This window comes from Agelaius tricolor, unplaced genomic scaffold (assembly GCF_023055355.1).
Source record: "Agelaius tricolor isolate 1412-34295 unplaced genomic scaffold, bAgeTri1.0.p SCAF_86, whole genome shotgun sequence".
Classification (NCBI taxonomy): Eukaryota; Metazoa; Chordata; class Aves; order Passeriformes; family Icteridae; genus Agelaius; species Agelaius tricolor.
This window is the reverse complement of record NW_027269346.1, coordinates 379,264-391,310: the sequence shown is the minus strand read 5'-3', so window position 1 is coordinate 391,310 and position 12,047 is coordinate 379,264. Positions and strand designations below refer to the sequence as shown.

The following is a 12,047-nucleotide window of genomic DNA, read 5'->3' as shown; positions in this document are numbered from 1 at the left end:
CTCCAGAGCAGCCCCTGTCCCTTCCTGCCTCGGGAATGGATTTGCTGGGACCAGGGCATTGGTACTCCAAAACTGCATTGTGCCACTAGGGGGTCCATCCAGGGACGGAATTTTATCCTAAAAAAATGGTTTGGGAGGGATGTGGCAGCCTGGAGGGTCGAACCCAGCACCTCTGCACGTGGTGGGGTTGTTGGGTTGTTCCTGCCCTGAGCTGGGGCAGCTCCCAGTGCTCCCAGTGGAAGCTGGGCTGTTTCCATCAGTCCCTGCCCATTCTCAGGGCTGGGGAGGTTCAGAGGGGGCTGAACTCTTCCTGAATTTCCCCTCTGGAGCCAGGCAGAGCTGCAGGAGGCTGCTGGGTGTCTCAGTGCCCCTGCCCTGCTGGAGTAAGGAGTTCTGAGCAATATCCTTTGGGATAGTGTAAAGCCTTACATATCCCAGGTGTGTCCATGCAGGCCCCAAACCCTCCTGTAAAGCAGGAAATCGTGGTTTAAAAAACACCCTGGAGCCAAACTGGGTCCTGGTTTGGAGGCTGGGGAGGTTTATTGAGTTGGGAAGGGCTGTCCCTGCTCTTGGTCACTCGTGGCCATCCCGGTTTTCTGGAGGGTTCACAGCACCTGTGGGTGGCTGTGTGTCCCTCTGCCCTTCCCAAGACATGGAATCACAGAATCACAGAGGCATTTGGGCTGGAAAAACCTTGGAGCCCATCGAGTCCAACCATTCCCACCAATGCCACCACTGACCGTGTCCCCAGGTGCCACATCCACAGGCTTTGAGATCCCTCCAGGGATGGGCACTCCCCCATCACTTGTAGCTGTTCTTCAACAGCCCCAGCTTCCTCCTTCAGGAATTCTCCCTCAGGGATGTATTCTTAGCCTTGCCTTCCTCCCAAGGAGGCCAGACCCCATCTCCTGCAAGCCCAGTAGCCCAGAGTCCTGGAATGGTTTGGGTGGGAAGGGACCTCAAAGCCCCTGCAGTGCCACCCCAGCCTCAGTGGCTCCAGGATTCTGTGCTCCATCCCTGTGGATCTGTGCAAGTTGGGGGGGTCTCCAGCGCTGTGGGACCTGCCCAGCCCCCCCTGTGCCCTCCCCAGACCTCTCCAGGCACCAGGGGCTGCATCCAGGGGATCCTGCCGGGACCCTGGGAGCGGTGGGAGGCGTCCCTAGAGGGGCTTTGAGGTCCCTCCCACCCAAACCATTCCAGGATTCCCTGAGCTGCTGGGAATGTGCAAATCCTGCCGGGGCTTTGGGATGCCCACAGGGAATAGGATGAGGTGAGAGCTCAGGGAGCAGCCCCCAGGGAATGGGATGAGGTGGGAGCAGCCCCCAGGGAATGGGATGAGCTCAGGGAGCAGCCCCCAGGGAATGGGATGAGCTCAGGGAGCAGCCCCCAGGGAATGGGATGAGCTCAGGGAGCAGCCCCCAGGAGTGGGATGAGCTCAGGGAGCAGCCCCCAGGGAGTCATCGTAGAAAGCCTTGAGCCCCCCGGGGCTCTGCAGGGAGAGGCTCCGGGCCAGCACCTCCCGTCGGAAGTTCTCCCTCATCCAGCCATAGACCAGGCTGTGCAGGAAGCCCTGCAGGGAGACACTCAGGGCCTGGGGACACAGGGACGAGGGTCAGGGCTCCCGGTCCCTGCAGGCACAGCCCAGGCAGGGTGGCACAGGACACGGAGGGGCTTCCTCTTGGTGTGGCCAATTGCAGCACGTCCAGCCCCCAGGAAAAGCCAAAGGGGGAAATCTCAACCCAAAATCCAGTGGGAAGAGTCACGCTGGGCCCAGGGCCGTGTCCTCCCCCTGCCCGGGGTGTCCCCAAGGGCTGTCACAGCTCCCACGTGGGATGGGGACAAATGTCCAGCCTGGGAGCCATGGAAAAGGAGCTTTACTCACTGTGGACATGTAGAGCACAAAGAGTGAGGCAGGGCTGATGCTGGTGAAGGAGAGGATGGTGAGGAGGAAGGCTGCAGGTGGGACACAGAAGGACATTCCTTGGTGGGACACCCCCAGTGTGACCCGGCAGGGCTGGGGGAGCTGGGGACACCCTCAGTGTGACCTGGCAGGGCTCAGGGCTGTGGGACACCCCTACTGTGACCCTGCAGGGCTGGGGGAGCTGGGGACACCCCCAGTGTGACCCGGCAGGGCTCGGGGCTGTGGGACACCCCCCGGCCTTGCCTGGCGTCCAGCAGAGCAGGAAAACCAGCTGGAAGTACAGCAAGGCTTTGCTGACGCTGCGGCCGCTCCTGCCCCCGAAGCCGCCGTCCCGGTCCAGGCTGAGCAGCGGCAGCGCCGCGTTCCCCCGGCAGCGGAGCCGCACCCGCCGGTACAGGAGCTGCGGAAGGGCGGGGGTCAGCGGGGCCTGGGGACCCCCCGTGCCTCCCCCAGGGCCGGGGCCTCACCGAGCAGCAGCCGAGCACCAGCAGCAGGTACAGCAGGAAGATGATTTTCTCCTCCAGCCCCGCGTTCTTGCCCCCGCCGGACTGGGAGGCAACGGGAATGAGCGGGGTCGGGCCCCGGAGCCCCCCGGCCCCGCAGGGAGGGTCAGTGGGTGGGGGGCAGCGAGGGAGGGGCAGCGCCCACCTGGGAGCAGATGTCCCGGTTGGGGTGGATCAGGAGGAGGCAGCTGCAGGGACAGAGCGGTGCTGGAGCTCCCAAAGCCTCGCCCGGCGCCGCGGGGGCTGCCCCGGGCAGGGCGGAGGCGGAGGGGCCGTACCTGGAGCAGTAAAGGCTGAAGGTGTCGTTGGAGCCGGCCCAGGGCACCACGGGCGCGATGTCGGCGGCGGAGGCGCCGCGGGCGAGCAGCTGCGCCAGGAGCGTGAGCGCGGGCACCAGCCTGGGCAAGGGCCACGGCCCGGGTGAGAGCGGGCCCCGGGCCAGCCCGGCACGGCCGGGGCGCTCCGGCGGGGCTGGCAGCGGGCACCTACCAGGCCAGCGCGTAGGGAATTCCCTGCCAGGCGCTCTCCAGGCAGCGGCTCCGCTCCTGCGGGGGAACCGCCGTGAGCCGGGGCTGAGGGGCGGCCGCAGCCGAGGGTCCGCCCCGCCAGGACCGGGGGAACCCCGAACTCCCGGCGAAAGGGGCTGCCCCGGACCGCCCCGCCGCTCCCTTGCCCTGGCACAGCGCCGTGTGTGGCCAGGGCGATTCCCGGCTGCGCCCGGGCCAGGCACGGACCTGCAGCGCTGCCGGGGGCCGGGCTCGCCCCCCGAGGACGGTGCGGTGCGACTCGTACGCGTAAACAAGGACCATGAGGAACGAGACGGCGTAGGAGGTCTGGGAGAGAGAGGAGAGGGAAAAGGACCGCGGATCCTGCTGTGTCCAGCACTGCCAGGGCACCTTCCACCCTCCCTCTGCCCCCCGACATTGCCCCTGTCCTTTCCCTCCTCGGGCTCCACACCCCGGCCCCGGCAGACCTGTCCCGGTGCCCACCCCGAGGAGGGGACGCCAGGACAGTGTCCCCAGGGCACCGCAGCCTCAGCTGTCCCCAGCAGCGTCCCCTTACCGTGGTCAGCATCCGCCCGTAGGGACAGGCGGCGTAGGCGGGCACGGAGAGCGGGGCCGGCAGCAGCGGGATGGTTCCTGTGCCCAGCAGCGCGGTGGCACCCAGGAAATCTGCCAGGGCCAGCAGGAACAGGGGGCGCAGCTGGGGACAGGGCACCGCGTTAACTCTGCCGGCAGCGGCCGCGTTCCCCGGGAGCTCCCGCGGACCTTCCCAGACCCAGCCCTGTGCCCCTGGGAGCCGGTGGCACTCACCTGGATATGGCAGCAGTGACACTGCCACAAGCTGGTGGCACCCACCTGGATATGGCAGCAGTGACACTGCCACAAGCCGGTGGCACTCACCTGGATATGGCAGCAGTGACACTGCCACAAGCTGGTGACACTCACCTGGATATGGCAGCAGTGACACTGCCACAAGCTGGTGGCACTCACCTGGATGTGGCAGCATTGACACCGCCACAAGCTGGTGACACTCACCTGGATGTGGAGCAGTGACACTGCCACAAGCTGGTGGCACTCACCTGGATGTGGCAGCAGCGCCCCTGCCAGGAGGTGACAGCGAGGACGGATCCGCTGCCCAGGAGGCTGCAGGGGACGGGGCGGGTGATGAATGTCCCGGCCGAGCCGCTGCCACCGGCAGGTGCCAGCCCAGGGCGAGGGACAGGGACAGCGACAGGGCCCACCTGAGCAGCGCGGCCGAGAGGGTGATGCCCGTCAGCACCAGGACCTGCGGGAGGCACGGAGGGAGCTCGGCCGGCCGGGAGCGGGGCCACCCCGAGCCACCACGGGGGTGCGATGCGGGACCCTGGGCACGGCCGGACTCCGTCCCTCGGCCATCCCTGGCCGAAGCCGTGCCGAGGAACCGCAGCAAAGGCGTTTCGGGGGCAGCGGAGGGGCAGGGCCGGTTCCACAGCAGCCCCTCGGCGGCGGCTGCACGTGGCGGGGTTTCCCTGCTTCTTCCTCCCGAGTTTTCCCGCTGGGATCCCCTACCAAGCTTCCCTCACCTGCGGCTGGGGAGCGCCGAGAAGCCGCGTCCCGCCCGCGGCCGCGCTGGGGGCGGCTCCCGACGGCGCCTCTGGAACCGGAGCGGCCGCGGAGCCGGGCGGACCCCGGGCCCGGGAGAGCGCCGGGAGAGCGGGGCAGGAGCCGGGAAAGAGCCCTGCGGCCCCAGCGAAAGCCCTGCCCGGCTGTCGCCCTGCCCGGCTGTCGCCCTGCCTCGCTGGCGGTCCCCAAAGCGCCGGCCCAAGTCCCGTGCGGGGGGCGCTCCCTCGGGCAGGGTTTGTTGGAATGGGAACGCAGCGCTCAGCTGAGCCTCTCCCGGAGCGCCCCGCACGCCTTTACCTGGATATCCGAGAGAGCCGGGGGCTGTTCCTGCGCTCTGGCCATGGCCGCAGCCCGGGATGGATGGGATGGGAGCTGGAAGCGGCTCCCGCTGCTGCCCGGGCTCGCTCCACGCCCAGCTGTGGGACACGGCCGCGGTGCAGCCGGAGGAACCTGCCCGGCCGGGGAGGCAGAAGCTTCCCAGAGGAGCAGCGGCGCCGTGCCAGCCCCGGGAGCGGGGAGGGATCAGCCCCAGGCACGGGAGAGCCCAAATGAGCGCTCAGATGCCCCCGGGCACACCGGGAACGAGGGAGCAGCACCGGGAGAGCAGCCGGGAGCTCCTTGTGCTGCTGGAGAGAGCCCAGAGAGACCCCGGAGCTGCTGCAGGCCTGGAGCCCCTCAGTTCCCAGGGATCCAGGCTGGGAGAGCTGGGAATGCCCAGCCTGGAGAGGAGAAGGATCCAGGGAGAGCTCAGAGCCCCTGGCAGGGCCTGAAGGGGCTCCAGGAGAGCTGCAGAGGGACTGGGGCCAAGGCCTGCAGGGACAGCACCCAGGGAATGGCTCCCAGTGCCAGAGGGCAGCCAGGGATGGGATCTTGGCAATGAGGAATTCCTGGCTGGGCTGGGATTGCCAGAGCAGCTGGGGCTGCCCCTGCATCCCTGGCAGTGCCCAAGGCCAGGCTGGACACTGGGGCTGGAGCAGCCTGGGACAGTGGGAGGTGTCCCTGCCATGGCAGGGCTGGCACTGCAGGGGCTCTGGGGTCCCTTCCCACACAAACCATTCCAGGATTCTCAGTGCCAGACTCCTCTGCATCCCCTCAGCTGCCACACCCCAACTGCAGGTGCAGGAATGAACCATTCCCAGGAACCTCAGGAAATCACGGGATTTAACAATTTTGTGGTAATTTTAACCCAAGGTTGTTCCAACATCCACCAAAAGTCCCCAAGCAACGCCCATCCTGTCCCCAGGAGCCACCAGAGTCCCCTCAAAGAGGAATTTTACCTTTATTTCAGGGATATTGGCTGAAGGGAGAGAGAGGAGGGAGGGAGGATCTGAGGGAAGGAGGGAGCAGGAGGGAGAGGGGCTGGAGGGGAGCAGAGGAAGGAATGGCCTGGGAGCTGCAGGAGGGTGACAGTGACACAGAGCTGGGCACTCCTGGAGATGCTCCCCCACAGCAGCTTCCTCATCTTCCTCTGCCAGGGACAGACAGAGGGCACCGGGATGGATCTGCGTCCTCCCAGATGGATCCTGCCTGTCCCTGCTCTCCCTGCTGGATCCCACACTCATTCCCTCTCTCCCTGCTGGATCCCACACTCATTCCCTCTCTCCCTGCTGGATCCCACACTCATTCCCTCTCTCCCTGCTGGATCCCACACTCATTCCCTGCTCTCCCTGCTGGATCCCACACTCATTCCCTGCTCTCCCTGCTGGATCCCACACTCATTCCCTGCTCTCCCTGCTGGATCCCACTCATTCCCTGCTGGATCCCACACTCATTCCCTCTCTCCCTGCTGGATCCCACACTCATTCCCTGCTCTCCCTGCTGGATCCCACACTCATTCCCTCTCTCCCAGCTGGATCCCACACTCATTCCCTGCTCTCCCTGCTGGATCCCACACTCATTCCCTGCTCTCCAAGCTGTGCTCCCAGCTGGGTCCCACCCCATTCCTCTGCCCTGCTGGGTCCCCACCAGCCCTGGGGTCCATTCCAGGTCACTCCATCCTGCAGGAGCAGAGGGAGAACAGGGATCCATCCCCCAGCCTGAGCAGTGAAGCCACAGCAGGAGGAGGCTCCACCTCCCTCTGGAGTCCTGGGAATGGCTCCAGGCAAAGAGTTGGAGCCATCCCTGCCATTCCAGAGGCACTCCTTGATTCAACACTTCCAGACTGGGAGCAGGGGCTGGGCTCTCCCCTGTCTGAACCAGCCCTTTCATCCTTGAGGAGCGTTTAAAATATTCCTGGGACAAACTCTCCCATCAGGGCAGCACCTGGATCCTGCTGTTCCCAGTGGGAACATCCCTGGATGGAGGGAACATCCCCCAGCTGTGGCCCCCTCCCAGCAGGGACAGGCTCTGCCCAGGGCACGTTTCCCTGAGGATTTTTTTGAGGAGAAATTGGCACCAAGGGCTGCACTGGCCAGAGTGGAATCCAGGGAGTTTGGCTGCTGACAGGGCCAGGACAGCCAAGAAGGAAAGGAGGGAAGTTCCACGCCCCTGTCCTTGTCCCTGGCAGTGCCAGGAGTGGCTGATCCTTCCCAAGGCTCTCTGGGCAGTGCAGCACCAGGAGCTGCTCCCAAACCTGCTCTTGACAGGGCTCCAGGACCCCCGGGGGTCTTAATCCAGACCTATCCCTGTCTCTGGGCCTAGCTTTAGCAGCCAGGATTTAATTCCAAACGTGGGGCAGGAAAACAACACCCTCAGGATGGGAATCATCCACAGGGAGATCCTTTCTCCTTCCTAGAATCCCTGATTGCCCAGAGAGGATCCCTGGGAAGGAAGGAGAGCCTGAGCCCCTGGATGAGCCTGGAGCTGCATCCACAGGTTAAATTAGGCTCTGGAAAAGAGCCTTAAGGGGAAATGCCCAAGATTGCCTGCACTGAGCCCCATCTTCCTGAGCTTTCCATGGGCTGGTTCTATTTTAGCTCCACCTAAAGTGCTTCCCACCTTCCCTTTCATCTCCTGAGTCACCAGCCTGACTGGAGCTTGAAGATCCAAGTGAATTCCACTCGGTGCCACATCTGACAGGTAGGGATTGCTTTTAAACCACCTTTAAAAAACCTCGGCATCTTCAATTCCATGGTTTCCAAATCAAGTCTCAACTCGAAGCAAATTCCTACCACGGAGGCTTTGGGGCTGGAAAAGTTGGCACAACCTCACTGCAAGTTAGTGCTAAAAACCCCAACTGGAGCCCAAATCCCGGAGAGATGCGGGCGTGTGTGGGACGAGGTTTCGGTCAGTCCTCGGGAAGGAGCTCTTACAGAAAAGGGAATAAAACCCAGCCCTCATCTCTTCCCGTGGGGCCACCAGGAGCCATGGGCTGAGCTCTTGGCGATGCTCAGCTTCTCCTCGGGGCTGAAGTGCAGGATGGCCAGGATGGCCGTGAGCGTCTGCTGCCGGCCCCGCGCGTCCGGCAGCGTCAGGAACCGGTACACCACGTTCTTCAGGTACTCCAGGTTGGCTCCTTCCCTGCTCTTATCCCGGCAGTTCTTCTGGATCTCGTCCCGCAGTGCTGCCACCTCCTCGCGGTGCCGGTCCTCCTCGGCCAGGGCCCTGCCCTGCAGCTGGTGCAGCTGCACCTCCAGCCGGTGCCGGTGCTTGCGCAGCGCCGCGATCTCCACCTCCTTGCGCGCCAGCTGCTCCGCGTACAGGAAGAAGGTGGGCTCGGAGCTGGAGCACAGCTGCAGCTCCTGCGGCAGGATCTCCGAGGAATCCTGGCTGGGAGCGTCCCCCGGGCCGGGGCCGCCGTCCCGGCAGCCCTTGGGGCCGTGGGGCAGCGTGAGGGCGCGGAGCTGCTCCAGCTCCCGGTCCTTCTCGGCCAGCACGGCCAGCGCCCGGTCCCGCTGCTTGTGCATCTCCTCCTCCAGGCGCAGCGCCCGCTCCCGGAACTGCAGCTGGCACCGCTCCAGCTCCTGCCGGTGCAGCTGCTGCAGCTGCGACAGCTCCTGCTTCCTGGCCTCCAGCTCCTGCCGGTGCCGCTTCTCCGTGTCGTCCGCGGCCAGCTGCAGCAGCACGTTCTTGTCCTGGAGCTCCGCCAGCTGCTCCCGCGCCTCCTCCAGCTCCTTGGCCAGGCCCACGTCCTTGCTGGCCTTGCTCTTGAGCACCTGCTGCGCCCTCACCTTGTAGCGCTCAAACTCCTCCTTGAGCTGCCTCAGCTCCTGCTGGCAATGCCCGCCCGGGGCCTTGTCCCCGTTCCCGTCCCCGCCACCCGGGGCCGGCTCCAGGTCCTGTGGCTCCTCCGCCTCTGGGCCCTTCCCAGCCGCTGCCTGCAGGAGCTTCCGCAGCTTCTCCATCTTCTCCTTGAGCACGCTCACGTCCAGGGTGGCCTCCTCCACGGCCACCTCGCCCAGGGAGCGGCTGGAGGCAGCGATGGCCAAGGTCTTGTTCTCCAGGTCCAGCTGCACGATGCGGTCCTTGAGCCTCTGGATGGTGCCCTGGTCCCTCTGCTTGGCCTTCTCGTAGGTGCCCAGCAGCTCGGACACCTGGGACACCTGGGCCTCCAGCTCAGCCACACGCTGCTCCTCCCGCTGCGAGCGCTGCCGGAGCTGCTCCTCAGCCTGGGCTGTCTGTGTAGGGACACAGTGGGGTTAGGGCAGCACAGGGACACATGGGGACACACCTGGGGTCACACAGGGACACACCTGGGGTCACACGGGGACCCTGCTCTGCTCCAAACCAACAAGGGGCCCTCCCCACCCTGGCAGCCCTGCCTGAGACACCTCCCTGTTCTGGCTTTTTAGGGATTTGTGTGTTTGGAATCCTGGAATGGTTTGGGTGGGAAGGGACCTCAGAGCCCCTCCAGGGCTGCCCCTGCCATGGCAGGGACACCTCCCACTGTCCCAGGCTGCTCCCAGCCCCAGTGTCCAGCCTGGCCTGGGGCACTGCCAGAGATGCAGGGGCAGCCCCAGCTGCTCTGGGCACCCTGTGCCATTTATTTCAAACCTCCTGGAATCTGAGGGACTGGGAAAAGGAATTTGTCTGACTCCAGCCCCACTCTCTGGATACATCCCACAGAAAACTGTTCCCCAGTTTGTCATCCCATCAATCCAAGCCAGGATTCTTTGGACTCTGAGAGACTGGGAGAGGGAATTTGGCTGCTCTGGCCCCAAACTCTGCCTGAAACCCTGGACGCCAGCCTCATTCCCAGCCAGCAATCACCTTCTTCATCTCCTGCACCAGCTGCAGCTGGAAGTGGTTCTTGAGGCCGGCCATCTCCTCCTGCAGCTCCTGGATCCGTGGGTCGGCCCTGCTGTTCTCCTCGCGCACGCCCTGCAGCTCCCTGCGCAGCTCCTCCAGCTCCTGGCTCAGCTGCCGCGCCTGCTGCTCGTGGCCCTGGGCTCGCTCCGCGGTGCTGGCAGTGCCAGCCAGCGCCTCCCGGGCCTGCTGCAGCTCCCGCTCGGCGGCGCAGCGCGCGTCGCGCTCGGCGCGCAGCAGCTCCTGCAGCTCGCGCAGCATCAGCCCGTGGTCGCCCTGCTCGCGCTCCCGCTCGCGCTGCTGCTCCAGGAGGCGGCCGCGGGTCTGGGCCAGCTGCTCCTGCAGCTCCTGCAGCCGCTCCGCCTCGGCCCGCGCCCGCCCCGCCGCCTCCTCCAGCTCCTGCTTCATCTGCCGCCGCTCCGCCTGGTACGAGGCCTCCATGCGCGACTTCTCCTGCGTCACCGTGGCCAGCGCGCCTGTCAGCGTGGCCAGCTGCGCCTTCAGCTGCTGCAGCCGCCGCTCGGGCTCGCCGGCACACAGCTCCCCGCCCTCGGCGCCGCTCGGCTCCTCGGCTCTCGGGGCGGGGGCGGCCGCGGGTTTGTCCTCCTCGTCCCCCCTGGGCGGGCTGGCCGCGGTGTCCGCGCTGGCGGCCGTCCCCGCGCTGTCCTCGCTGTGCTCCGAGCTCCGGTCGTCCGGGGAGTCCCCGGCTGCGGGCGGGGGGCACGGCCAGCTCCCCATCTTGGGACACGGAGAGTGCTTTCAGGCTGGCTTCCAGCGCCTCCTTCTCCTTCAGCAGGCTCTTGTAGGCGTGGACGACGTCCTTGAGGCGCGCCTGGAAGCGCAGGAGCTGCTGCTTCTGCGTCTCGATGGTCTCCAGCAGCTCCTTCCTGCTGGGGCCGCCCCCGAAGTTCATCCCGAACTTCTCCATGGCGGGGGAACCTGGGGGGGAGCAGGGCAAGGAGAAAGGGCAGCTTTGGGATGGGCAGGAGCATCCTCCTGGGCGCACCAAACGGGCAGCAAAGATCACAAACACCACCCTGACCATGCCCTGCCCAGGACCACCATCCTGAACCAGCCAGGAACCACATCCTGACCTGCCCAGAGCTCCCATCCTGACCCCCTCGAGCCCCCCATCCTGACCCCGCCAGGAAAGGACCCTGACCTCCAAGGACACCTCTGAACTCCCCTCCCGGGACCCCCATACTGACCCCTCGGACACCCCTCTAACCGCCCAGACACCTCCCGGACCTCTCTGGGCCCTCCACTGTCGCCTCCTCAGGACCACCCTGACCCGTCAGGACCACCCTGACCCCCAGGGCCACCCTGACCCCCCCCCCGGACACCACCCGGGCCCAGCACCGTCAGCCCCTCGGGACCATCCCGACTCCCACCCTGACCCCTCCGGCCGCCCCGCAATCCCCGGCCCCGCCAGCCCCGCCACCCTCACCCTCCAGACCCCCCGGTCCCCCCTCACCTCCGGCCGGTTCCGCCTCGCCACCACTTCCGCCGGAAGCCGCCGGGGCAGAGGGAGCGGTTACAGGCGGGGCGGAGCCACACCCCAAATAAAGCGATTTGTGGGCGTGGCTACCCCACGGGGCGGGGCCGTGCGCGTGTGCACTCAGATGTGGGCGTGACTTCCGCCATAAAGGGGCGTGGCCTCTGCGCGCGACACGGAGCGTGGTGTGGGCGCGGCCCCGATGCGTTGGGGGCGTGGTCTTATGGCGAGAGGCGTGGCCTGAGCGCAAAGGAACTGTGGTGTCCCTCAAGGGGCGTGGTCATCTGTGTGGGCGTGGTCTGAGGATGGGGCAGTGACAGCAGGGTGGTCCCCTGTCCCTCCGTGTGTCCCCTGGAGTGCCCCGTGTGTCCCCGTGTCCCCCCGTGTCCCCTTGTGTTCTTCCCGTGTCCCGTCCCGCGCCTCATGTGTCCTCGTGTCTCCCCATGTCCTCCCCGCGTTCCCCCAAGTCCCCCGTGTTCCCTCCATGTCCTTCCGTATCCTTCCGTGTCCTCCGTGTCCCCTCCGTGTCCCCTCGTGGCCCCTCGTGTCCCCCCATGTCTCCCCGTGTCCCCCCCGTTGTCCCCTTGTGTTCTTCCCGTGTCCCATCCTGTGCCTCATGTGTCCTCGTCCCCCCATGTACTCCCCGTGTTCTCCCAAGTCCCCCGTGCTCCCTCCGTATCCCTCGTGTCCCCTCCGTGTCCCCCGTGTCGCCCCGAGGGGGTCTCAGTGCCAGCCTGCAGTGGGGTCGTGGCGGGCGGGGCAGGGAGGTGTCACCGAGCAGTGTCACCGCCGCGCAAGCTGAGCGGGACGAGCAGCGTCGCGCCCCGTCCCGTGCTGTC

The 12,047-nt window shown here is 66.0% G+C and overlaps 2 protein-coding genes across 2 annotated transcripts; both read right to left on the bottom strand.

Moving 5' to 3' along the window:
* Positions 1-501: 501 nt before the first annotated feature.
* LOC139585622 (uncharacterized) lies at positions 502-5,663 on the bottom strand. Its single transcript, XM_071418435.1, has 9 exons — positions 4,169-5,663; positions 3,487-4,070; positions 3,159-3,257; positions 2,914-2,969; positions 2,703-2,822; positions 2,570-2,612; positions 2,389-2,469; positions 1,883-2,321; positions 502-1,591 (listed from the first exon to the last, which is right to left on the bottom strand). The coding sequence occupies exons 2-9, from the start codon at positions 3,931-3,933 to the stop codon at positions 1,458-1,460; spliced, it is 1,419 nt and encodes a 472-aa protein (XP_071274536.1). The 5' UTR covers positions 3,934-4,070; positions 4,169-5,663; the 3' UTR covers positions 502-1,457.
* A 126-nt stretch (positions 5,664-5,789) lies between these two features.
* GCC1 (GRIP and coiled-coil domain containing 1) lies at positions 5,790-11,344 on the bottom strand. Its single transcript, XM_071418432.1, is given in 4 exon segments — positions 5,790-9,085; positions 9,678-10,434; positions 10,436-10,652; positions 11,188-11,344. Coding segments are annotated over 3 exon segments (2,244 nt in total). The 5' UTR covers positions 10,642-10,652; positions 11,188-11,344; the 3' UTR covers positions 5,790-7,804.
* Positions 11,345-12,047: the final 703 nt, after the last annotated feature.

Coding starts and splice junctions, on each gene's coding strand:
- LOC139585622 (XM_071418435.1), bottom strand. CDS start 3,933: ATGCTGCCACATCCAGGTGAGTGCCACCAGCTTGTGGCAGTGTCACTG. Junction 2,970..3,158: donor GGCCCCCGGCAGCGCTGCAG/GTCCGTGCCTGG, acceptor GTTCCCCCGCAG/GAGCGGAGCCGCTGCCTGGA. Junction 1,592..1,882: donor TTGTGCTCTACATGTCCACA/GTGAGTAAAGCT, acceptor CTGTGTCCCCAG/GCCCTGAGTGTCTCCCTGCA.